This window comes from Teleopsis dalmanni, chromosome 1, assembly GCF_002237135.1.
Source record: "Teleopsis dalmanni isolate 2A chromosome 1, ASM223713v2, whole genome shotgun sequence".
Lineage (NCBI taxonomy): Eukaryota > Metazoa > Arthropoda > Insecta > Diptera > Diopsidae > Teleopsis > Teleopsis dalmanni.
The window spans coordinates 73350713-73376104 of NC_051846.1; the positions used below are offsets into that span (position 1 = coordinate 73350713).

Genomic DNA, 25392 nt, shown 5'->3' on the forward strand with positions numbered 1-25392 from the left:
TGCCTCTAACTAGGCAATAAGTTCTTACTTATTACCAGAAGAGGAGAACATTTTTTTTTAATAATGCGTAAATAATAAATAATTAATTGCATTAAAACGTTATAGTTTAATTTTTTATTGTAAAGGCTTTAATATGCTTACCTTATGTAGTTTCTATATAATAAATAAAAATCATGACCATAATTTTTTCTTAATTTTTATTTATAAAACAAAAAAAGTTTTATTACGTTTACATCCTTCATATTTCTAATAAAAAAACTAATATACTTCAAAACATTTTTAGCTGCTGTGATTTATTTGGCGCTTTTGCTTGAGAAAATTGTAGAGAGCAGCAAAAAATTATAATAAAGAAGAGAAAAGAGAAAAAGCAAAGGAAATAATATAATATATATACAAAAGTTTAAAAAGAAATAGGGAAATTGAAAATAAATTATTAAAAAAGTAAGGAAGATGGTAGAAAGGAAACTTAAAAACATATAAAGAAAAGTTGATAATAGAAATGATAGGAAGAGAGAGAAAGAAAAGTTAGAAAAAAGTAAAATGAAAGTAAAGTTGAAAAAATGAAAAGTTTAAAATTTTAACTGGAGTGTAGTCCAGAAAACAGTAAGAAATAGAAGAGAGTTTAACAGTTCAAACAGTTCATGTATAAAAAGTAGAGACTAATATATATATATATTTATAACACTTGATAAATTTTACTTAGATGAGTATTCTCGACAGTTACTGTATTTAAATTTACATTTTAATTACTTTTGTTTAATTATTGAAAATTAGAATTTTATATTTAACTTTAATTATTTTGAATTATTTTTCATGAAATCAGACTCTCGGTGGAACTACTACGTGTTGTAATTTTAATTGTAGTCTATAACAACAAAAGAAGAATTTGTAAAATTCTCACATAGCTTAAGTTTAAATTACTACATTGTATTGTTGTTTTTTTTATGAATATAATTTAAACTGAGAAACCATCTCCAGTTGGATCTAAGATCCATGGATAGTTATTTGGACACTCCATGCAGGTGAATAAACGTAAAGTTTCACCGGGCAATTCTCTTGTTGTCAGAGGGCACGCATTTGGAAGTGAGCAGTAGGGTTGTCCCTTGACATCACATTTTTCTTTCCATTCCTGGAAATCACGTAGTGTGTTGATTTCAGTTGGATTTTGCATCCATTGAATAACTTGCAAGTTTGTGACGAAGAATACATCGTTGCGTCCCAACATCTCTTCAATGAATTTAATCAATTCATCGCGATATTCTTTCTTTGATTTCAACCAAGAAGCATGGAAATGTAAACCCAATGGTGCACGGTTACTATTGTAGTGACGATTGAAATTGTGACGTAAAAGACGTGCGAATTGTTCACCACTGGCAACGTTGGAGCAAGAGTCTACCATATGACAACCGGGCAATGATTCATCGAATGTTGGATCATCACGACGATCTAATTCGTTCATGACCATTTCCCAAACAGGATGACTACGAGATGGACAATTATGTGCATTACCATTGCATTTATGTGGCATACGGAAATAAAGTGTGTAAGGCCAGATTGGTACACGTCCCAATGAAGCAGTAATTGAAGCATCATAAACGAAGAATTGATCAGCCATCATTTCAAATTGTTTGTTGCCACCAACACGCAAGTATGGAGCACGCATACCAATAATTGAACCATCAGTAATATTAGCAAAACGTTCAACAATCAAACGAGCACCAGCCATTTCAGCTAACCAATCATCATAGGTACCACCTGTCCAGTAATTGGGATCATCTTTGTGTGTAAGTGAGAAAACGGAAATTTCATGACCTCGTCTGTGTAAATCTTGTACAGCTGAGTAATTGGTGTATTTGTGAGAGACAAAGAATGTACCCTTAATGGAGCAACCATTAGGGTTTTGACGTTGGCCGTTGAAGATATCTTCATACAGATCAATATTATCTACATTAACGGCACCGTTGAATGTGATGGTTATCATTTGTGGTACTTGTTGTGGTTCAATACCACCGGGAATACGAGTACCGTCAGCTGAACAGAAACAATCTGGCAGAGCACACTGTGTTTGATCACATTCTGGAGCACGATTTGGATCCTCATCAACGGCTGTAAAAGATTTAATAAATTTATGAGTGTTTTTATACTTAGAGAAAAAATACTGTCTTTGAAATACTTACAACATGCGTTTTCATCAGATTCATCTTTGCAGTCAGATTTGCCGTTACAGAATAATTCCTTGTCAATACATTCACCATCTCCACAGGAGAGTTTTCCATCTGGACAGATGGGCTCATCAGTCTTCAAAATAGGTTTAACCTTACGTGGTTCTAAACATTGTGATTAATAAATTAGTTAATATGTAGAATATATTTATATATGAAAAATTGAAATTATGGTATGCAAACTATGCGATGTGCTTAATTTCAAAATAGTAGTAGATTACAGTTAGAGAGCTTTAAGAAATATTAGTTAACATTAGTTGAAAAGGTGTAAAAATAGACGATTTCTATTGTATGAAAGCAGTAATATTAACAATGGTTGGGTTAAATACAATTAACACATTTGACAACATTGCAAATTAAGTCGCTTATTTGTTATGTTAGAAATAAGCGAGTAGTGTACATTTACATACGAATTACTTTTAAAAATCCACTGTTCTTTTGACACTCTCTCATACAAACGAAATCGATTATATTAAAAAGTTTTAGGAAATGATTTTAGATAAAATACAATAGTTAAAGAATTAAGTAGTTAAAAGTAGAACTCAATTTAAATCCACCAAAACCAAAGTTCCAATTACATCATTTAAGTATTTTTTTTTTACAATTTTGACAACATTTTACAACGTTAACTTATTATTTATTTTATAGAGGTGACGTGCTTTTATTTTACAAATTAACAAGTTATTACGTGCTTACACAAAAGTGATACCAAAACCTAATCTACTACATTTCGATACTGTACTATATCTGGGGACACTTACTCTCTTTCTCATCGCAGTTAGTTACTTTAGCCTTCCAGTCGCAGGTTTGTTTCATAATATCGAAGGCCAAGCCAGAGGGGCACTGAATTTCTTTCAAACCCGATTTAGTACATCTATGAAACACAAAAAAATTGGATAAGGGTCAAGTTTAGGAGGGGATGCATATACACACAATTTAATTAATTTTAATTATGGGAATCCTTACAAAGGTATTTTATTTTAATTACTAAACGTTTTCTAGTGTTGATGTGTAATATATATTTTTTTCTTTTTTTTTTGTTATATGTAATATATTTATTATTTTGATATCTTCGAACTTTGGTATTAGAATTTATTTGGAAACCCGTCGATTTGCTTAGGAATTGGAAACATAGAATTATGTAGAAACATAGAAAGTGTAGAATCATAGAATTATAGAAATACGCAGAAACATAGAAACATAGTAGATTTGTTAGTTACAAAAAGGAGACCATAGTTTAGAGACAAAAGTATACAAAAATACAAACACATACGATATATATATATATATGATATGATAAATATATATTAGAGATTCGATATAATAAATGACAGTAGAGTATAGAAGAAGTTTAGATAATGAAACAAAAATCACCAACGGAAATTAGAGACAAAGTCTTAATGCGTCAATAATACTGAGAAGAAACTGTAGAATTTTTGACTTGTCCAAAATGTCAAAAATAAAAGCAATTCTGTGGCTTTAAATAGTTTAATTTCAGCCATCTTTTTTTGTTTTTTTTTAAACTTTTTTGTTTCATTGAACTTACTTTCAAATTCATCACAATTTTTGACATTCGATTTCCAATCACAGGTTTGACGTATGATATCGAATGCCAAACCACCTGCGCATCTTATGGATGCTAAACGTGTGCTGCCATTCTCACCGGCATTGTCACATCTTAATTACGATTTAAAAGAAAAATTTGTATTTGTATTGTTATGTGTATAAATAATTGTAATTTTATGTTTCTTTCAACAATGAGATAGATACATTATGAGAAATAGCTAAAACTCGGAATTCATTATTTTTTATATTGCAAAATTTTCATATGTTAATTATTTAATTAAAAAAAAATTCAAATTCAAAAAATTTCAAATTATGTGACTATTAAGTTTCTAAACAAAATTTTTCCAAAGATTTTTTTTTGTTTTTTTTGCAATTTTTAAATTTAAATGTTTTATATAAATTTCTTTCATTAATTTACCTGTAAACTTCACGGCAATCGCCTTCTGTATCTAAACGGAAATACTCATCTGCCGCTCTATCTGCGCAGACCTCTTCGACGTCAACGCCTTCTAATTTGTCTTTGGAATCTTGAGCGGCAACTGTATAAAAATAAGAATAAATTAACTTAATTGGTACAAAATTATTAAAATAATATTTATTACATATTACAAAAGTATTTAAGTTGCAATTTTCTTTTTCTATACAAAAAATCTATACAAATCCATACAAATTCTATACAAAACATGAGTGATGTTAAATAGAACATTATTGGGACATAAAAACTTTCAGAATTTATGGTTATGTGGTGCAATGTAACTTCATAGCTCTAAACAGATATCAATCCTACTTTAATCCTACTTCCCAGTTAAATATATTTTTTGATAGAATTTTTCGATTATTTTACGACAAATCGTGACCAAACAGGCTATATATCTATAAATAGCAATTTATAGACACTTTTTATATGAAAGACATAAATTTGTTTTTATGATTGCAGTGTTATATGTTATTCTTTTTTATGATAATACAGAACCTGTCTCATAAGATTATTTAAATATTAAAACAAAAAATTTAATAATAATATTTATGATAATTTAGAATATAATTAAATGTGAAATAGATAGCACAATATAAGTTTTCTAGTTAAGAATATATGAATTATATTATAGTTAAATTAAAAAAATTATCTATTTATGGACCTAAAATAAATCGTTGTGCGACTTATCACTCGATTCACTCCAAAATAAATTGAATGCAGAATATGTTAACAGATAGACGTACACACAGATAAATATATAAGCGAAAACGCAGGCGAACGAATAGATAAAGATACAGACAGGCAAACAGACAGCAGACAGACAGACAGACAGACAGACTTCGGTGAGATGATTTACCTAATCGTACTGAACATATATCTTATATATTTAGTCTAATTTGGTCTTAGAAGTGTGCGTGTTATAAAAATTTTGACAAACTTAAACTTTGTTTTGCTCTATATGTGAAGGGTATTTATATCGACAATAACATTAAAGTTGCTATAATTTTTTAATATATATCTAAAGATCTGCTTTAGGAAAAATTATAATGAATAATTTGCATATAGAAAAAGGAAGTGGAAATTCTTACTTAAAAAACTGCTTCCAATGTAATTAATCTCTAATTAATCTCTCTTTCTTTTCTTTAAAATGTAATCAAAACTATATCAACAATTATTTTCTAAGAGCAGCAGAACACAGACGAAAGACTACTATGGGCTGCTAAGAATCCAAACTAACTTGATTGGGCAAGAATTGATGGAAAATAAATATTCTATTGGTTATTTCTTTCAATCCAATATAGTGGAGCTGCAGATAAGAAAAGTAAAAAGAATCAACTGACCATTTTTTTTATAAACTTCGAGGGCTGTCAAAATTGATATATTCCACTATGGAAATCTACCATTTACGAAATCTAGTAGACATCTCAAACATAACTCTCCAAAAATATCCTTTTTTAACCACATAAGTTGGTTTTAAAATTTAGATGTTCTTTACCGATAACATTTTCTTTGTAATTTCCAAGGGCTTCTAGAGACATACCACTATGAAAATCCCCCACTTAAGGAATCAAGTGGACATTTTAAGTCTCTAAAATTTGATCTTCCTTTTTAATCATATAGGTGTTATTTTTTAAAATGTAGATATTCTTGACCGGGAATGGTAACATTTATTTTTACTATGGAAATGTATTACTTATTTATTACCCCCCAAGATATAGGCTTCTTTTCAACCAGGTAGGTTGGTTTTATAAATTAGATGTTCTTAACGAATGATATTTTTTTTGAAAATTCCGATTGACATATTCCGCTATGGAAATCTACCCCCTTAAGAGACCTAGTGGATATTTTAAATCTCCAAAAAAAAAATATGATCTAATTTTTTAACCTTGTAGGTTTTTTAAAAAAATGTAAGTGTTCTTGACCGGGAATAGTAACAAATCAGTGGTTAAGTCTACCACTGCTAAAACCACTCAATCCTCTTTTCCCCTATAAGCAATTTTCTCTCTCTCCTCAGCTGGATTAATCTAAAATGATCACTTTATTGTATTACATTTCCCAAATTGCTGTGGAAATTATTTCATCAAAACAATCTGAGATATTTGCGTGTACATAATAGATCGAAACTCGTTGTATCAGTTTTATTTGGTCAAAACCATTATTTACAAATGTCTCGAGTGTCTATTCACATTTTCAAATCGCCTCGTAAGCCAATTAAATGAAATGAAACCGAAAGGGAAATTTATGGTGAGGTGAAAAGAGGAAGATAAAATGTATGACAAAGTAACTAGATTTTTGGTCTCAAACTGGTTGGTTCGCGGAGATAAAATGAAAAAGAAAACTATTTTAATACCACGAAGTTGACTTTAAAGGTGTCGGCATAACTGGTTTTGTAGTCATTTTTTCCTATGTCTCTTTTTTTTAAATATATTATTAACAATATATATTTTGTTGTTTTTTTTTTGGTTTGAAATGTTTTGTATTTATTAATATATTGCATAAAACCGATTTAGATATGACGAGTGTTTATTTCCAACAATTTGGAACAAATAAAATTAAGAAAAAAATGTGTTAATTTTGTTGTGTCATTTTTGAAATTACATTAATAAATTTTTTGGCATTAATAAATAAATTATGCAAATATTATGATAGTATAATTTTTTTGTTTTTATTTTCATTATATCCAATCATGTTATGTTAATTTATTGCATAAGTTTTAAGTAGTTGCGGATAAAATCTCGCCCATTGCCGACAGACAAAGCATTAAAATGAATTTTCATTAAATTTTAAATGTCATTTTATTGTGCAACAAACGAGATGCCAGCCTGGCTTAATATTTGACATTTAAAATGAACGAAATGTGGATAAAATTTATATAGTCACGAATTATACTTACTATATATTATGTATATATATACTCGTGAATTTAATATTAACTTAAGTTCACGTAAGTTATAATAAGATAATATACTGCCTATAATATTTTAATTTTTGTGTTCATTAGCAGGAAATAATATATAGCATATAAAGTCAGCAACACTTCTCATAAAGTATATTATCTTTCTCAGCACGGAGTTTCCTTTATATAATTTCTTTACCTCAAAGGTACAATAGATTTCGTATTTTCGTAAAACTGATTTACTTAGGTGATTAAAACACATATAAAACTAAGAAAAACGTATAGATAGATTTACAAGAATCAAGTACTTTATTTGACTAATTCTGTAATTATTGAAAATCTTTTTTTTACCTCATAATTGTTCATAGCCAAATTTAATAATCAGTCTGATTAGATTTAGATAATTTAAGTATGCTTTTTGACTATTTCTGGAAGCCTAAGTGTAAATTAATATATTATATATAGAATATACTACAAGCCCTTATCACATTTTATCGGCAAATTTTCTTAAGCCGGCAAATACAATAGGAATTTCTATGTAAATTAAATGTATATACCATAAGTAAATTCCTAATGTCATTACTTAACATGACATTACATTTTTCGAAAATGTTCTAAAATTTTCTAAAATTCTTTATGTTTAGAGGAATGGAAGCGGAAATATTGCGCCTGACAGTCTTTTAGAATATCAGTAAAAGCCTTTCGATAGCTTCCATGACCTTAAAATGTTATTCTTACGTTGTAAAACCATTGAAGTGAAAAGGTTAAAGTTTATTGCCAAATCAAGTCAATGTAGAGAGAGGTTCACCTAACTACCAATAGGTGGCGCTACCACACATGTCAATTTTTAAAAAGTCATGTTTACTTTAAAACCTATGCTATATAAATATATAATTTATATATAAAAATATATATGCATTTATAAGGTGTACATATTTATATATGCTGTTAATTTATATAGTATAAACTTGAATATTTATGCATATACTTGATTGTATTATATAGGTATACTTATATATTCATCATAATTATTATGTTCACCGGCATTTTTTTTCTTCTTTATTCGCAAGGGGAGCATAGGGTTCAAGTGTGGTTTTTTAGTGGAGTAGGTTTGATGCAACAATCACTGTGTAATATTGACCGGTATATTAGACATATAGAATATCATTTATACTGGAGAAAATTTTTTTCATTGAATTAAATTTATTTGCCAATATCTAAAGCAAGTCTCGTAATCTCTCTAATATTGGACTTTGAATACAAACTCTTTTTAACATGGTTTACCTTCAAGCAGTGGTTTCACTAATTGTCTTATGCTGCACCTTAAAAGTTTTACCTCAATTCGTAGTACATGTTAACCACATTTGCATCCATAAAAAAGTCATTAACATTTGCTTTAATAATGCTTTTTCTGCTTACATGAATTCGTGAATTGGAAATAATTAAATACAAAACACAGTCCGTCTGTTTGCCAATAAATATCAGTTAATTTCTATACCAGCTTTTAAAACTTCCCTAGTGACTGTTGAACTTTTATTAAAATTATAATTATATATAATAAATACGAATTTTTCTTTAAAAAGTTGCTTGTAACTAACTCTTTAAGTGGTTAGCCTTGATTCTGCAAGATCGACTTGATATATACAAAATGTAAATGAATTTATAATAATTATTTTTAACAATTTAGAATGTTGCTTTTTGTTAACAAAGAACTTATTGAAGATTATTATTTGAAAAATTATAATTAGTCGAGAATAAATTGTATATATAAATTTTATATTATATATTATAACAATTTTTATACAAATTCTTATATATAATATAATAAATATATATATTTAATAAATAATTTTAAAACATAACTTGTGCAACAAAATTTTATTTATATTTATTCAATCGTTTTCAACTTTCAACATTTTTATTTTATTTTTTAATTTTCTTAAGAGTTACTTTTAATTATTTTAACGATTTTGAAAGGAATAATATTTAAATTTTGCATAACCTCTTTTAGCTAATAACAATTACTTTTTGCAACACAAAAAAAATTAGTTTTCCATATTATAAATTTTAAAACACTTCAAGACAAAGAAAATTGCACTTTAAAAAGTAATTAACTTTAATTTAAAAATAACTAAATTATTGAATTTTTCAATTTTTACTCACCTAAAGCGCAGCACAGCACAAATAAACTTAAAACTGGCAACACACGCGCCATCTTGCGTATGTGCTTAGACTTAAACTAAAACTGTTAAATAAAAAAGAAATTAAAATTATTAACACCAAATTTTGGAACACTTTTAAAATAAATAAATTATTACTTTTTTTTTGTTAAATAAAAAACCGTGACTCTAAAACGACGGCTTGAGTACTTGCTCAATACACAGCCACGCTTACACTAGGTGTTGGCTACTAGGATCAAGTTCTATTTATTAAGATTTCCAATATATAAATTGTGGTGAATTTCAATATATATATATTTGCCTGCAAGAAAAGGGGTAAACACAAATGAGAGTTTTAATTAATGAGCGCATATTAAAGCACTTCTTTTTTTTATATTTTACTTGTTTATTTAAAAAAATGGCGGATATGTAAATTGCAAAGTTGCAGTTTTATTTTTTATTTTTATTATATTCGGAAATACCAACTTTTAAAACTAAACACAAAAAAAAAAAATAATAACAAATAAAAATTCACCAAACAACGAAAACACAACACGAGCGTGAGTGTGCAGAGGTGAACTTTTTAAAAGAACCATTAAAGCTTTTATGTGGGGAAATTTTTTAACAAGTTAGTTGAATTTGTTTGTTAGGGGAATTTGTGGATAAAGTAGTGTTTTTAAATATATTGTTATTTTTTTGGAATGTACACATAAACGACTTATTTTCTAGTGTATTTCAATAATAATTATTTTAAATTTAAGTAATTATTAATATATACTTTCTTAGGTTCAACATTTTATATAAAAATAATATGTTGAAGCATAAATTATTTTTAATTAAAAGTTGATTAATGAATTGTGTATTTATTTCTTGCTAAAACCAATTTTAACAATTAATATTAATTGAAATAATTTAACGCATATTATTGTTATTTTAGTTCAGTGTAAATTACTATTATTTTAATTCAATATGAATTTAATAAAATTAGTTTTTAATAAAAAGTTATTATTTTTTACGAGATGAGACTTCTAGTGATATGTTTTTATGTTCATCCAGCTTTTTATATCATCAAAGAGAGATTTAAGGACTAAATCCTATCTTCAAGGACTATATATATATATATATATATATATAGGCGGGATAGTATATTATATCATTTTATATAAAATGTTGAACTTTAGAAAGGATAAAGTAATAATTACTTAAATTTATAATAATTATTAATGAAATACGGTACAATATATATATAAACACAATATTTTTAAAAAAAATTTTAAGTAAAAAAAACAATTTTTACAATTAATTTCTATTCAGCTTTTATAAAAAGATATCCATACAAAATATTAAATAGTAAAGTAAAATAATAAAATCAAAAATAAGTAAAAAATGCGGACTAGAATTGGCGGCTTAAATTGACTAGCTGACATATCTCTTATCTATGTACCCGCATATAGGAACATTTAGGGAAATTAAAAAGCAGACGTTTTGATTCGTCTTGTTGGTTCCCTACATGTGTCCTTAGGCGTACCGGTTTATATTCCCCTGGAGAGAACAGGAAAAGTACTTACCTGTGTTTCTTCAGTTTACCTTGTTTTTCGGTAAACAAAGCTTGTATATAACAAGACCAGATTTTTGATTCTGGCTTACTGCAGTTTTCTCTGGTTACGCAGAGAAACTGCGTATTCTTGCGTTTTTCACTGTAGAAGTAATTAAGCGTTTTATCTCTGACCTCCAAAAGAAATAGGTTTTTAGGGAAGCATTTTTTTGACAGTTTCTAATTCTGTTCAGCAGTAAAAATGAAAGCTCTAATATATTAACTAAATTTTTACATTATACATTTAGTTTTTTTTTATATCTTAAGGTTTTTTAGAGAAATGTGGTAGCAAAATAACTAAAAATTCCTACTAGTAGATAGCTAATAGATATGATATATGCTGAGTTGCCAATGGAACCAATCCACCAATTAAATAATTAATACAATAATTTATTTAATTGAATAAAATTTCTTGGTTGGCCATACAATTTTATTTACTGTGGAGTATCCATCATTAGTAATTCTTAAAATAAGTCTTTTTGTTTTATTTATTTAAATTTAATATTTTAAATTACGTTTTGTTAGATTTCTGTTATATTAATATTTTTTATTTTTGCAAGAATTAGATCGCCAAATAGTCCCAAAAATAAAAATATTATTAATGTCAATTTTTTCATGCCGGGAGTGCCGCGTCTTTATGACGAAAAGAAATTATTTAAAAGTTAGACGAATTCGAAAGCAAAGAAAATACAAAGACAAAAATTTTTATTTTATTTATTAAAATTTAGCTGAGGATTTTTGTCCTTGTCTTTTCTTTACTATTCGAATCCTTCTAACAAAAATAAATATTATATGTGAAAAATAAAAAAAGTTTTATATGTTCTTAATATTTATTAATTTTTTTATTTTCTGATTTTATTTAAAAATTTTGAAAACAAATGAAATAAATAAATAAAATTTTATAAGTACAGATTCACATTAGTTTTCTGTCATATTTTTCTTTTCCATATAATTATAATTAATAAATAAAATAATAATAATAAAATAATAAATATAGGAAAAAAAATATAATGATATAATATTTTGGTGATTTGAAAATTTCCTAACTATTCGATTACTTTTCTATTCAAATAGATTTCTTATCACTGACTATAATATTCTTAAAATATTTTAAAAAAAAATTTAAATATTTGAAATATTTAACAATTTAATTTGTTTATAAATCATATTTTTCTCAAACACCTTAAAATATTTTAATTTAATAAACCAGTGTCAGAGTCAAGTCAAATTGGCTTTATTAAAACTTGTCTCTGCCTTTGCCATATCGATCGCATATTCACCACACCAAAAAGGAGAAATTACACTAAAGCTTCTAAACAAGTTTGTTGATTTTATTTACATCGTTGAAGTCTTTTGTGGAACTTTGTGGAACGTCGTGGTATTTTTGAGTGTTTAGGTGAAAAATACCACTCCCCAAGCAATAAATTTAAAAATCATATTAATAATTGCAACCAACGTATGCGTAATAATTTGAATATTTTTATTACTTTTATTTTATTTATTTTTATCAACAAAAATAAAAAAAAGTATACACACACACAACGGAATCTTCATTAATTTCCTAATTGATTTTATAATATTTGCAAAATGTTTTTAATTACATATAAACATTTATGTTTTTTAACATTTATTTATATATGTATATATGAAATGCAGTTAATTTAATATATATTTTGCCACGAAAGTAAACAAATTATAGTAAAAATTATAAATGATTAAATTTAATGAAATATTCGCTGTCCACACTTAACTATGACTTTTAAAGTTTAATTAACTTTGTGTATAACTGCAAATTCAGTTTGATTTATGGGTTGGTAGCAGCCATATTTTGCTAACAGTTTTGTTGTTAATTTTGTTGTTATTGTTGTTGTTGTTGTTGTTGCTATTATAATTGCCATTGTCTCTCTACACACAGGCACACACATATGGTTTGAATAACAGTCGTGGTCGTGGTCGTGGTGAAATTGAGATAATGTCTTTGCAGTATTTTTTTTGTTGTTTTTTTTTTCTTGTGTTCGAAATGTCAATTTGTGGGTTGTTGCGGCTGCATTTACAGGCGCTGTCGTTGTTGGTGTTGTTGTTGGTGTTGGCACTTCTTAATATACTGGCAAAAATTTATTAATTTAAATACTCGTACTTGTTATTATTAACATATTAACATTTAAAATGTTTTTTTTTTTGTTTTTGTCTTTAGTGTTAACTCAATCTCTACAAAAAAAGAAAAAAGAAAAATGTCTTTCGCTTAACTTTGTTTGAAAAGTTGCGCAATTTATTTTGCAAGACTTGCACTCCTCAAAAGTATACGAAATGACCGTGAAATTAAGCATTTCATATGCAAATAAATGCCTCAGTTATTCAAGCAATACTAGAGCAGAATTATAATACGTTATTCTTAAGTAATTTTTTCTTAAAAAAAAAATATTTAATTTTTTATATTCAGGTTTATCTTTTCATAAAGTATCTTTTACTGCGTTTGTCGGCAATTTTGAAATGTCAAATACTGCGTTTGTTTCACTGTTATTTTTTATATTTTATTTTTCCAACTCGTAATGTCTTTATTTTTACTCACAGTGTATGGAGAATATTAAAAAGTCCCTTTCTTGGTTCTTTTCTGCTGCTTCTTCTTCGTCTTCTTGTGACTTTGTTGGCATTAGCAGTTTTGCGTACTTTTCTGTATTCATAAGCGCAATTTATTAACTTTTTTTGATTCTTTTTACTTTAACTTTTACTGTTTAAGTCTTTTAATCAGATTTGTTCATTTGATTTTTTTTCTTATATTTTTATTTATTTATTTATTTTTTTTTTGTTGAATTATTTTTACTTTACGCAAGAATTTATATTTTATTTTTACATTAAATTGAATTTTGTATGCTTGTCGCATTGCTGAGGCATATCGTATCTAATCTTTTAAGCCGTAATTCCTTTCAAGCCTTTAAGGTTATTAAACTTTTTATTACTCAATCGAAACTTGTGTATCGTTTTGTTATTGCTTGAAAAAACACTTTCTTAAAACATTTAAATAAACTGTTTTTTATTACCAAATTTAATAGAAATCAAAATCAGATATATTTTTACTGTATTGTATGCAGAATGTTTAATTTCGTTACATTATTGAATTCATTTAAATTACATTAATTTCATTTAATTATAGTACAAAATATTGACTCTTATATATTTTGAATATTTTTAATAAACTTCATATGCTGGAGAAACTATTAGGTCTTGGTTGTTTATATAACCTCATAGAGCCTCAAAGATTGAAAAATAACGATTTTTTCCATAAAATTCATCTTTGATTGCTTATATCTCCGACAAATTTCATTTAACATAAAAACTGACTGGAGAAAGTTATAGATCTATTTAAAATAAACATTTCACTCATACAAAGTTTTTCTGTATTTCTAATAGTTACTGAATAAAACAAAAAATAAGTTGAAGTCACTAGATTGCTAGCTTTGAAAGTACTATGAATGTAATTGTCCGCTTCAGCTTTACAAAAAATTTGATATTTCTAAAAAATTTAAAATAAATTCAATATTTCTAAAATTTAATCTTTCTAATAATAAAAAAGTACTAGTTCTAGGTTTGTCCGACATAATTTTTATTATTTTAGTTAAAGTTGCTGGAGCAAAGTATCCTTATTACCTTCAGTTATTTTTGCGCGATCTATTGATACTCTTCTGACTTCGTTGTCATCACTATCTATATTCAAATTTGAAACCATATTTTTCTTTGTCTCAGGTGATATATTTAAATCCAAAAAAGCCAAATGAACAAGCTTTGAGCTTAAATACCAAATACAATTTTTTGATATTGACTGAGAATAGAAGGAAGATTAAAATCTTGAAAATGAGCTTCGACTGATGACAAAGCATTAAACCATACTTCAACATACACTTTAGTAATAAATATACGTATGGCTCAAAGAGCATTTTCTTCTTCTGTAGATAATTTGAACTCTTTCCTAAATAAAAATATTTTTAATACATGCATGACTTTCACCATCCATCTTGCATGATGTATAGCTCCAGGAGGTCGAAACTTTATGGTACAGTTCGGCTTTTCTCCTAAAAACATTAATGCAAGTTCCAGAAGTTCCTTATAATCATCTCTTGGTTGGTTATCCTTACGAATCTTATAAAGGAAACTTGTAATTCGTAACACATCATCCATATTTAACGATTTTCTTACTTTTTCATTTTCTAAGCCGACTGTAAACTTATCAACGTTTATTTTCGGCCAAAACTTCTGAAATCGTTGAAATAGTTGTATGAGTGAATTTTGTATGAGTGAATTGTTTATTTTTAATAGATCTATAACTTTTAGGAAGACAGTTTTTATGTAAAATTAAATATATCCAAGATATAAGCAATCAAAGATAAATTTTAAGGAAAAAATCGTTATTTTTCAATCTTTGAGGCTCTTGGGGCACCATTTCCACTTATCCAATTGAACTAAAATTTTACACAGATTATTTTTTTAGTAAAATGAACCGATCTAGGGGATGCCGTCAACCGATTTTACGAAACAAAAATTGCCCATATACCTTAATGGCACCCTACTGTTATATATTTTATATATATATTTATATATTTTTAATAAATTTCATACTCTGAAGAAACTATTAGGTCTTGGTTATTTATATAACCTACAAAAAGTATCCGAAAATTATAAAAGTCGAACTCCAATCCGAAGATAGCTAGGTTGTTTGTATGACAACATATTCGTAAATCCATGTCTCGTCCCACAGTGTGGCAGAATAAATCACATTAATTTCATTTAATTATAATACAAAATATTGGTTCTATATATTTCATATATATATTTATATATTTTTAATAAACTTCATACTCTGAAGAAACTATTAGGTCTTGGTTATTTATATAACCTACAAAAAGTATCCGAAAATTATAAAAGTCGAACTCCAATCCGAAGATAGCTAGGTTGTTTGTATGACAACATATTCGTAAATCCATGTCTCGTCCCACAGTGTGGCAGAATAAATCACATTAATTTCATTTAATTATAATACAAAATATTGGTTCTATATATTTCATATATATATTTATATATTTTTAATAAACTTCATACTCTGAAAAAACTATTAGGTCTTGGTTATTTATATAACCTACAAAAAGTATCCGAAAATTATAAAAGTCGAACTCCAATCCGAAGATAGCTAGGTTGTTTGTATGACAACATATTCGTAAATCCATGTCTCGTCCCACAGTGTGGCAGAATAAATCACATTAATTTCATTTAATTATAATACAAAATATTGGTTCTATATATTTCATATATATATTTATATATTTTTAATAAACTTCATACTCTGAAGAAACTATTAGGTCTTGGTTGTTTATATCCCTGCAAAAAGTATCCGAAAATTATAAAAGTGGATCTCCAATTCGAAATTAGCTAGGTTGTTTATATGACAACATATTCGTAAATCCATGTCTCGTCCCACAATGTGGAGAATTAAAATTAAATTATCAAAATTCAGTATTTTTTAAACCAGTAGAAACATTATAATGAAATTGAGCCCAAGCGACTTATCGCAAACCCTTCAAATTTTGGTTCAAATATGGTCAACTTTTTAACTTTTATGATTTCAGTTCAAGCCGGTGTAAGTTATGTTGGTTTCTATCTTTGATTTTTTAAAATATTTTAAAATATTTTGTATTTTGAAAAACTATATTAAATAGCAAAATGAAGTATTTTGTAATGCAAAATTAGTTTTTAATTGTGACGTTTCGTATGTGCGCGTTTTTAATTTTAATAATTGAGAAACTTTAAATTTTCTTTATTAACGTTTTATTGACGTTTAGTTTTGAAACCACTAAATGGATAGTCTTATATTAGGTATGTGCTTGATAGAGATTGAAAAAGAAGAAACCAATCAACGTTACGCTTACAAAATTTATTTCAAGATCACCACCATTTAGAGAATAAACTCCAATGAGATCAAATGCCACTACATAATTTGGGAGTAGTTATTCGAGAAAGCATGAGACTATCTAGTGGCCATTAAAAATGCTTCAGTACTGAAACGTTTGATAAAGTTTTAGTTATAGGTCACACTATCATATAAAAATTCACTTTTATTTGAATAGATTATTAATATATTGCAGACCCATAAAAAAGCTTGGGAATACAAAAAGTTATATCACAGTTTCAAAGAATATACATACGTGAATATTGATAGCTAGAGAGATACGAAAAAAGACTTATAACCCTTCTTTACTGACTTGAAAACTTGTTTAATTTCATTTTACTCCTAAAGTTTGTAAATTCGATGTGGTCTTAATAGGGAATTATGGCATATGTTGATCAATTATAAGAAGTTTATACGATTATTACTATCTTTTCATATTAATTCATTTCAATCAGTACTTCGAATTTAATCATTAAGTCGCAATGAGTGCTAAGTTTGTATACAGACATTGATGTTCTCAGAACAAAGTCAGTAAAATGTGATTGTGTATTATTCCCTTATTAGCTGTATATTATCTATTTTATTCTTAATTTATATTATGTTAATTGTCATCTATGAAGACGATAGAGATAAATTGAGATTGAGACGTTTTACTCCATGAACCTGTTCTGCATTATAAAATACTTGTCGTATTATTATTGGTAGATGCGTGAGTAATATTTCATGTTTATTTAGCTGAGTCAATGTTAGAAGCAAAAATTTCAGTTAGAAAGGTGTTTGATAACAACGGGTACCGATGGTAGAAGATACCCGCAATTTTTAGTGGAAGTAGCAGATGACCAACGATATTAATAATCTCGGAACTTTCAACTGGCGATTGTGAGCCACTGATAGGACTAACTGGAGAAAGCTACTGGATCCGACTAAGTACGACTAACTTCTGTAATGGTCAACTAAGTAAGGTTTGATTAAGATTATTGAGTAATGATTGAGACTAATTAACTATTTCTGCGAAGAACTTAAAATGGTTGTAAAATTCAATTATAATTATTTAACCATGCTATAAAATCGAGAATTTTAGTCATCTATCAAATAGATGACATTTAAATTCAAAATTTCAGATACTTCTCGAACAGGCTATGAACATAAGGTTTTTAAACGAAAAGTATTCTTTTATGTACACTGTTTAACATTATATTTTCATCTGACTTTAATTAAATTATTTAAGGTAATATTTAACAACAGTTAATGAAATTAAAATTTAAAGTTTTAAAAAACCATTTAAAAGTTATTGTTTCCATTTTCATCATCGTTCTGCGGTGTTGCACCAAAAAATTTCTCATATTCTTCTTGTCTTTTTTTGGCTCGCGCTTCACGCTCCTGTTGCCTTTTCTTAGAAAAGCGTTCGTGAATTCTTTTCATTTCCTGCACTTCTTTCATTTCCTCTTTTTCCTCATCCTGGTACAAAAAAAAAAAAACAAAACATTGCATTGTGTGATTGTGTTCCGACTTTCACCGTATCGTATTGTAACTTACACTCATATTCAGACGCAGTACAAGGGCTCGACGTCCGTCTGACATTGATTGACTATATGAACCAAAATTTTTCAGTCGCTCCGCTGGAGGCACACTGCGTTCTACAACCAACACAATACGTGCCCATTGCCTTTGCCATTCATTTCGAATTTCAGCTAAAATTGTTTAAAAGCTGCTGTTCATAGTTCTTTAAATGAAATTTAAAATTTATTTACCAATCTTTTGATATGTGTTACCCATCATAGCGATCAACATGTTGACAAGTAGGACACTTACTATGACCATGAAAAGAAAAAACAATATTTTGGCTTCATACTCATGCTGTGTGGAAACCATTCCACCATAGTAGTCTCCAAAATTAGTCAATGACATCAGAAACATAGCAACAATGGATTCCATTGGAGATGGCATGGGATTAGACTGTGAATCATCAACCTCATCGGGTGTAGCAGGATTATCAAATGTCAGAAATATAATATAAAAAGCCTGAGAAAAGCCCATAACAAAGACAAGGTAAATAGAAACGAAACGTAGCAAGTCACCCATAACCATGCGATATATCATCACAACGAAAGGTCCAACGGTTTTAAAGCCACTAAAAAAAAATTGCAGTTGAAAATTTAATATTTGATAAAAATAATTGATTTGTTAAAAAAAAAAAACTATTAAATTATATTTTAACGTCAGTTATGACGGGAGTGACTATTTTACTTAATGGAAAGTATTGTTTTTAATAGAGAGGTTTTGACCAGTATTGAATTGCAACAACAAAATTTTTATTTGTTTTTAATTATTTGAGTTTTGAGTCATCATCAGAAGCCTTAGAAATATTTCTTATAATTAGTTATTAAAAAATAATATTTTGAGAGTGCAAATACTAATGACTGACTCGTATCCTGCCCAATTATATGCTCAGAATCAGTGTTCTTAGACAACAAAGCCTTATTTGACTTGTATGTTCGAACTTCGAAATTAATTAAAAATAAATAAAAATTTTGTTGTTGCAATTCAATATTGCTCGAAACCTCTTCCCCCAAAAAAATTATAAATAAAATCTCTAATTTCTTTTGTATCAACAATAATTATATAATAATTTTTACGAAATTTAATTAAACCAGTGATAATTTGGTTGGATAATTTGGTTGGAAGATTTTCTATCCGTTCAATTAAAAAATAAATATAATAATAATATAATCACCTCCGGAGATGAGGCTTGTGACGGATTATTAAAGCTAACCTATGTTTTCTTTTAATTCTAAATTTGAAAAGAGTGCCAGAATCGTCAGTTCGTAGGCTTCAATAGTGCAATGACTTAATCCAGCATTTGTCGCATTTGTGTAGGAAGTTTTCAACCACTTTCTTTTTCTCATCCTCTCTACTGTGCTTCAGTTTTGGGTAAATTAGATGCTCAATTTTATATATACTAATTCAAGGTACTAATGTACCAGTTACCAATCAAAACCGTCACAAATGTTGCCACTTCTAGTCCTACCCGAGAGGATCTTCGTTTTAAAAGGTTGATTTTAGAGTTATCTTATAGAATTATCCTTAAATAATATATTTTTCACTTTAAAATAGTTGTTTGAATATATTTTAGTGAAGTCAGCATTAATTCTTAGAAGATCTACTCCTTATTCAACTAGTTTGTCTACAAATTTCAATTCCTTGAATTTTTCAATCCCATCGAAAGTGGAATTATGAAATTTAGTATTGATTGATCAATGACTTTACTTGTACTAGTTGACAAGCTGTGATTATGTAGTTTAGGTAGACATAGTGAGTATTGCAACCCATAGTTGGAGAATAATACAATACGTTTATCTTAAAAGTTCATGAAACAAAGATACTAGCTTTGTTGATAACGAACACTTTATCTTAGAAAATAATAAGTATACTCGCATTAGTAAACTTCCCTCCCCGTACTAAATTACCAGTGCTCACTTTATAACTTTGATCATCCCTGTAGATGTGCTAATCTACTTTGGTTACTTTAAATTCTTTTCTCATTCGTGTCCCAATGCAGAATCATTATATCAGAACATGTATTATTTAAAAAAAACTTTTTGTATATATAATTACCGACAAAAGAATAAGAAGTACGGCGCTGTTGTTAGCATTATAACCACAGCTACATGATCATCCATTTCCGTAAGACAAGACAGACGCAACCAGGGAATTGTCATCATTAGGCAGCAGGAGAATAAAAACATAACACGCGATGGTGCTGTCATCTAAAAAAAATCTCAAAATAAATTCTTTGAAAGCTTTAGGTTTGATATTATCCTTTACCAAATTTTCTATAAACATTTTGTAGCCCAGAAATCGAGCTTCACGTAGAGCAGCAAGCAAATATAATATTGCGCCACAGAAAATAACAATCTCAGCAATAAGACGTATCTGTAATTAAGAAAGATAGAGAATGATTAAACTATTTTGTGAACATTTCTATAAATAATAGTATTTCTCTATATGAGTATATTGTAAATAAGGATGTAGACAATGTAATATGATGGAGGCTACCTTTGCTAAATCTGATTCCATATTCATTAGAGGACATTCTGCATAGCTAGCCCACCACGAGGGACCGGGATCAACTTCATTTTCATCAAAATACTCCGTAAAGTTTAACCAAAAGGTTTCTGTTAAATAGAAATTAATTAAATTAAAATAATTACGAGTTAATTTTTAGTACTTTTTTAGTACACGTTTTAAATACTTTTTTTTAGTATTATTTCTGTTAAAGGCTTCTGAAAACTCTGATTAAAAAACTTTTGATTTGTTTTTCTTTTTTAATTTTTTATTTTTATTTTATATAGTTATTATCTATATAAATATGACCGACATTTCGAAGTTTATTTGCCTTCTTCCTTAGAAGAAAAGTTTAAGTACTTATTCCTTTAAAATAAGTATAAGGGAAGAAGTATTCTTAAATTAAATTAAATTAAAGGTGTAATTTATTTTGTTTTTTAAATTAAAGCATACCAATTATTAAATTGATCTGTTATTTAAAAACTGAATTTCCTTTGTATTAAAGGAAATATATATTATTATTAAGTAATTAATAAATTTTTCTTACTGTACTCAGTGTTTATAGCCGCACGCTTTATCACTTCCTTTCTTTCATTTAATTGTTCACTTTTTCGGTATGTTGTATTGATACTTTCTTTATTGTCCTCATCATCTTCATCTTTAATTGGTGGCCCGGGACGTGATATAAAGCTTACTAACGAAAACAGAAAATAAAATGCAAACATATAAAATTGTTTGTAGAATCTCGACTTCACAAACGTGTTCCATTTAGTTTTAAGTAAATCTATGACCACTCCATCTAAAAGCTCTAAATGTTCTAATTTATCCTGAAAAAAAGTATTACTTAACTTTAAAAAGTTCAACATAAATCCGACACTTAAATTATTCAACATACACCGAAAACCACAAAATTCAGTGCGGAGTCCTTGTTGATGTTGCCAGTTTTGCCATCAATCGTATCAATTTTCGACAAGGGATATGCAGCGCACGTAATACTCCCCAACTGCCAATATATTTCACGTTCAATGCTCATAATGTGGAAGAACATTTCCACTCGCCCCAATTTAGCCGCAAGCGTAAGTGGCGTCAGATTTTGTACATTTCGTATGTGAATGTTTGAGCCAACTTCGTAGGCCACATCAAACATTTCACTCTTCTCATATATAACGAGCATATGCAACACGGTATTCCCATTGGTGTCCTGCAAATCTGGATCAGCACCACGTGCCAAAACCAAACGAAAACATTCCTCCTGTGACAGACAAGCGGCGAAACTTAACGGATACTCGCCCCAGTATACGTAACCATCGTAATTAGTCATGGCCTGCACACCAACGTATTCATGTTCCGGCGAGTCGTACCGTGAGGGTTTTTGATCTTCCGCAGACATGAAAGCACCACAGCAGCTAATTAATGAGAAATAATGAAAAAGGTACACAAACTGAAATCTTAACTTCTACCGTTCCTGCACGTCGGCATTTGCATCCAGTAAATATTTGACCATTGCTGGATCTTCGTTAACAATGGCAATATGCAACACGCTTTCGCCGTAGTACTCATCACACAGATAGATATCAAATATTAGCTTTGGATAAAATTTAAGTAAACGTTTAGCTAAATCCGCATGCAATGAACTGGCATTTAACAGGCATAGATGTAGTATAGTTTCGCCCACAGCTCCCCGTTCCTATGAGATTTATTACGAGTTAATAATTTTGAGTTTTCATTTGTCAACACTAACATTTAAATTCCAGCAAACATAGCGATACGCATTGGGATTCGCTATATACTCCGCCTCCGACACTTCTGGACAGTAATCGTGTATGTTAAAATCTTCTTCGGGATTTTCCAAGGCGCGTATTTCTGGTAAATATTTTGTGCGTCCACGTTCCTTGTTACGTAATAGCACCAATTTTGATATCGGAAAATAGCGTCCAGCACCTTTGTTGTACAGGAATGGTTCCACTTTCGTTTTAATGGCATGATCGATTTCAGCGAATTGTTTAGTTTGGCAAGCACGTTTCATCATATCCACCAATAGACCACCTCCCTTGAGATTAACGAATTTGTAGAGCGCCTGAGTTGAGACGCCAGCTTGATTTTTGACACCACTGGTCACATTGCTTTCAGTATTCCCCATTCTGATTAAATTTTATAGTAACTTTAATCAAATAAAAATTAATTTTGGATGGGAAAATCCGAAAGTGGCTGCTATGAAGGTTGCAACTTTTTTTAATTGCGTAAAATTGTTATTTATAATATAAAGGATTCTTTGTCTTTACGAGCCCATCTTCTATCTTTGCTGCAACATTATGGTTCCTTGAAATTATTTATTTTGTTTTTAGTTAATAATTTTTTATAAATTTACTTCTTTGGTTTATGTCTTATCTTAACAGTTTTTAAATAACTAAATCGATTAAACATTTTCGTTTCTAGGTTCCATATTTTTGGCGGGACTTAAGTTGCTAAGACGCGAAAGTGGCGTTGTTTACGTTTTCATTTCTCAGGTTTATTTACAAATTTTGCACATTGCCATAATTCGGTCAAGGCTGCTGAAATGCGGAACACATACTCAAATAACTTACAAAAGTATGTTATGTCTTCTTTAAGGTGACCATATACCTTTCAGTTTTTTATATGATAGGGAATTTAATTACTAGATTTTATAGCTGAATAGCTTTTCATAGTTTTATGAAAAAATATTGATCTAAAAAATATCGTGTAGATGTCTATATTCTCAGGTATTGCAATGTCTAAGTCAATATGGATCGCTTCTTACATGCTATGAAATTATAATCTCTTTTTACCTATATAATATTGTTTTATAATATTGTAAAGATCTAGTTCTTTATATGTGCCCGTATATGAGTATAGCTTAATAGAACCCAATTTGTACTATATTGTATATATTTATATTGTACTACTATTAATTAATCCTTTATCATCACCAGATACCACTTCCATTCTGTTCATGTGTTTGTCAATCACTTTGATGATTTTTAGATCCCACCATTTTTTTTAGAAAGAAATACCAATACTAGCAATACCAATAAACTAAATATGTTTAGTTTATCTAATATATATTCTGAAATTCTCCACACCTTTTTTTTGTTTTGAATAGAGTGGTATACAGAGAGTGTTTCTAGGGAAGTTTTTTTAACAACTAATGGAAATCTTATAAGACAATATTTAATTTCAAAAATATAATAACTAATATATAATAGTTCGAAATCTAAGAAGTTTTAATCTCACAAACTGTTCTTATATACTTCGTTGCCTCATTAGAAAACGCTATCGGACTGAATTTCGTTGTAATGCTAATGTAATCATCAAAATATTTAGATATTTAAGTATTGTATAATTAGGAGTAAGCAGCGAGTTTCTTTCTTAAAATACAGTATAAACCTTTTCAAGATTATGAACTGTTTTTATATTAAAACGATTCAATTTCTAATGGCAAATTCTAAGCCCACTGCAAAAATCGTAAACCAGTATTCGAATCTAACCTATGATTTAGACTATTGAATCACTGAATCACATCCGAAATTTATGTGGTTTGCAGTCCTGGATTCTTTATGAGACTAAGATGTTCTAACAATATGTGATGAAGATATGGTTTGTAATGTTTATCGTTAAGTACAAGTGAGCTATTATTACATTACTTAATTTATTTGGAAATAATTTTGTTTTAATTGATGAAAAGTTCAAATATATATTTTTGTTTTTTTTTTTATATATACACAATAGCGTCTACATTCATGTTAAAAATGCTATTGAAATCTTCAAAAATAAAAAAAATATATGAAAGATGGTTCATTTTCATATATATTAACACGAAATAAGTTCAATACTTCAAATAAAAGTTATAGTGTTTATAACTGCGCGATTATCCTTAATCTCATTATTATGGTATATAGCATCCATACATTTGTGTCGCATAGTGACAATTGAAATAGTGTGGATCTTACTTTTATTTGTAACTGTTATAACCATCTTATACTAAGGACACTGCTTAAAATCCTAAATATCCTTAAATTGTTTAATCGTTCAGTATGTGCTTAGTAAAGTTCTATCTATCAATAAAGAAGCATACTTACCTAGGGATAAGGAAGTTACCTAGGGGTAAGGGTTGCCGTGATCACGTAAAAATAAGAAACATTACTAAATTTTTGAAAAATTTTTAACATTATTGCTTGATTTTATTAATATACACGATTTAGTGTTTGTAAAATATACTAAGTGCTACGTTATAGCATTAATAGATTTTTTAAATAGCACGTCTATAAAAGTATTTAATTTTGAACAGCAAATTTAAAGATATTTTTAATAAATTCCTAAAGTACGATTGAGAATAAAATGCCAGGATGACTTTGCACAATAATTGGAGGTGTTAAAACTAGGAGCACGGCGTTTATAAAAGGATTTTTTAAAAACAAGTCATTAAATAAATTGATATGTAATATTATTCAAAACTTGC

General features: G+C 28.2%; 2 protein-coding genes across 3 annotated transcripts; both read right to left on the reverse strand.

Annotated features, from left to right (window-relative positions):
- Positions 1-906: 906 nt before the first annotated feature.
- LOC119668277 (chitin deacetylase 1-like) lies at positions 907-9579 on the reverse strand. Of its 2 annotated transcripts, none has more exons than XM_038077731.1 (6): positions 9481-9579; positions 9326-9407; positions 4207-4327; positions 3769-3899; positions 2178-2327; positions 907-2106 (listed from the first exon to the last, which is right to left on the reverse strand). In XM_038077731.1, exons 2-6 carry the CDS (start codon positions 9375-9377, stop codon positions 956-958), a joined length of 1605 nt encoding a protein of 534 aa, XP_037933659.1. In that variant the 5' UTR covers positions 9378-9407; positions 9481-9579; the 3' UTR covers positions 907-955. The 2 variants fall into 2 exon arrangements, with proteins under 2 accessions (XP_037933659.1, XP_037933660.1); XM_038077732.1 differs by lacking the exon at positions 3769-3899 and adding an exon at positions 2984-3096 and having other exon boundaries at positions 9481-9568.
- Positions 9580-18131: 8552 nt separating this feature from the next.
- LOC119673026 (transient receptor potential cation channel subfamily V member 5) lies at positions 18132-23055 on the reverse strand. The gene is made up of 10 exons (XM_038084237.1): positions 22657-23055; positions 22376-22602; positions 21811-22321; positions 21463-21742; positions 20907-21025; positions 20676-20783; positions 20466-20617; positions 18602-18981; positions 18387-18541; positions 18132-18308 (listed from the first exon to the last, which is right to left on the reverse strand). The coding sequence occupies exons 1-10, from the start codon at positions 23053-23055 to the stop codon at positions 18132-18134; spliced, it is 2508 nt and encodes an 835-aa protein (XP_037940165.1).
- Between the last annotated feature and the right edge of the window lie 2337 nt (positions 23056-25392).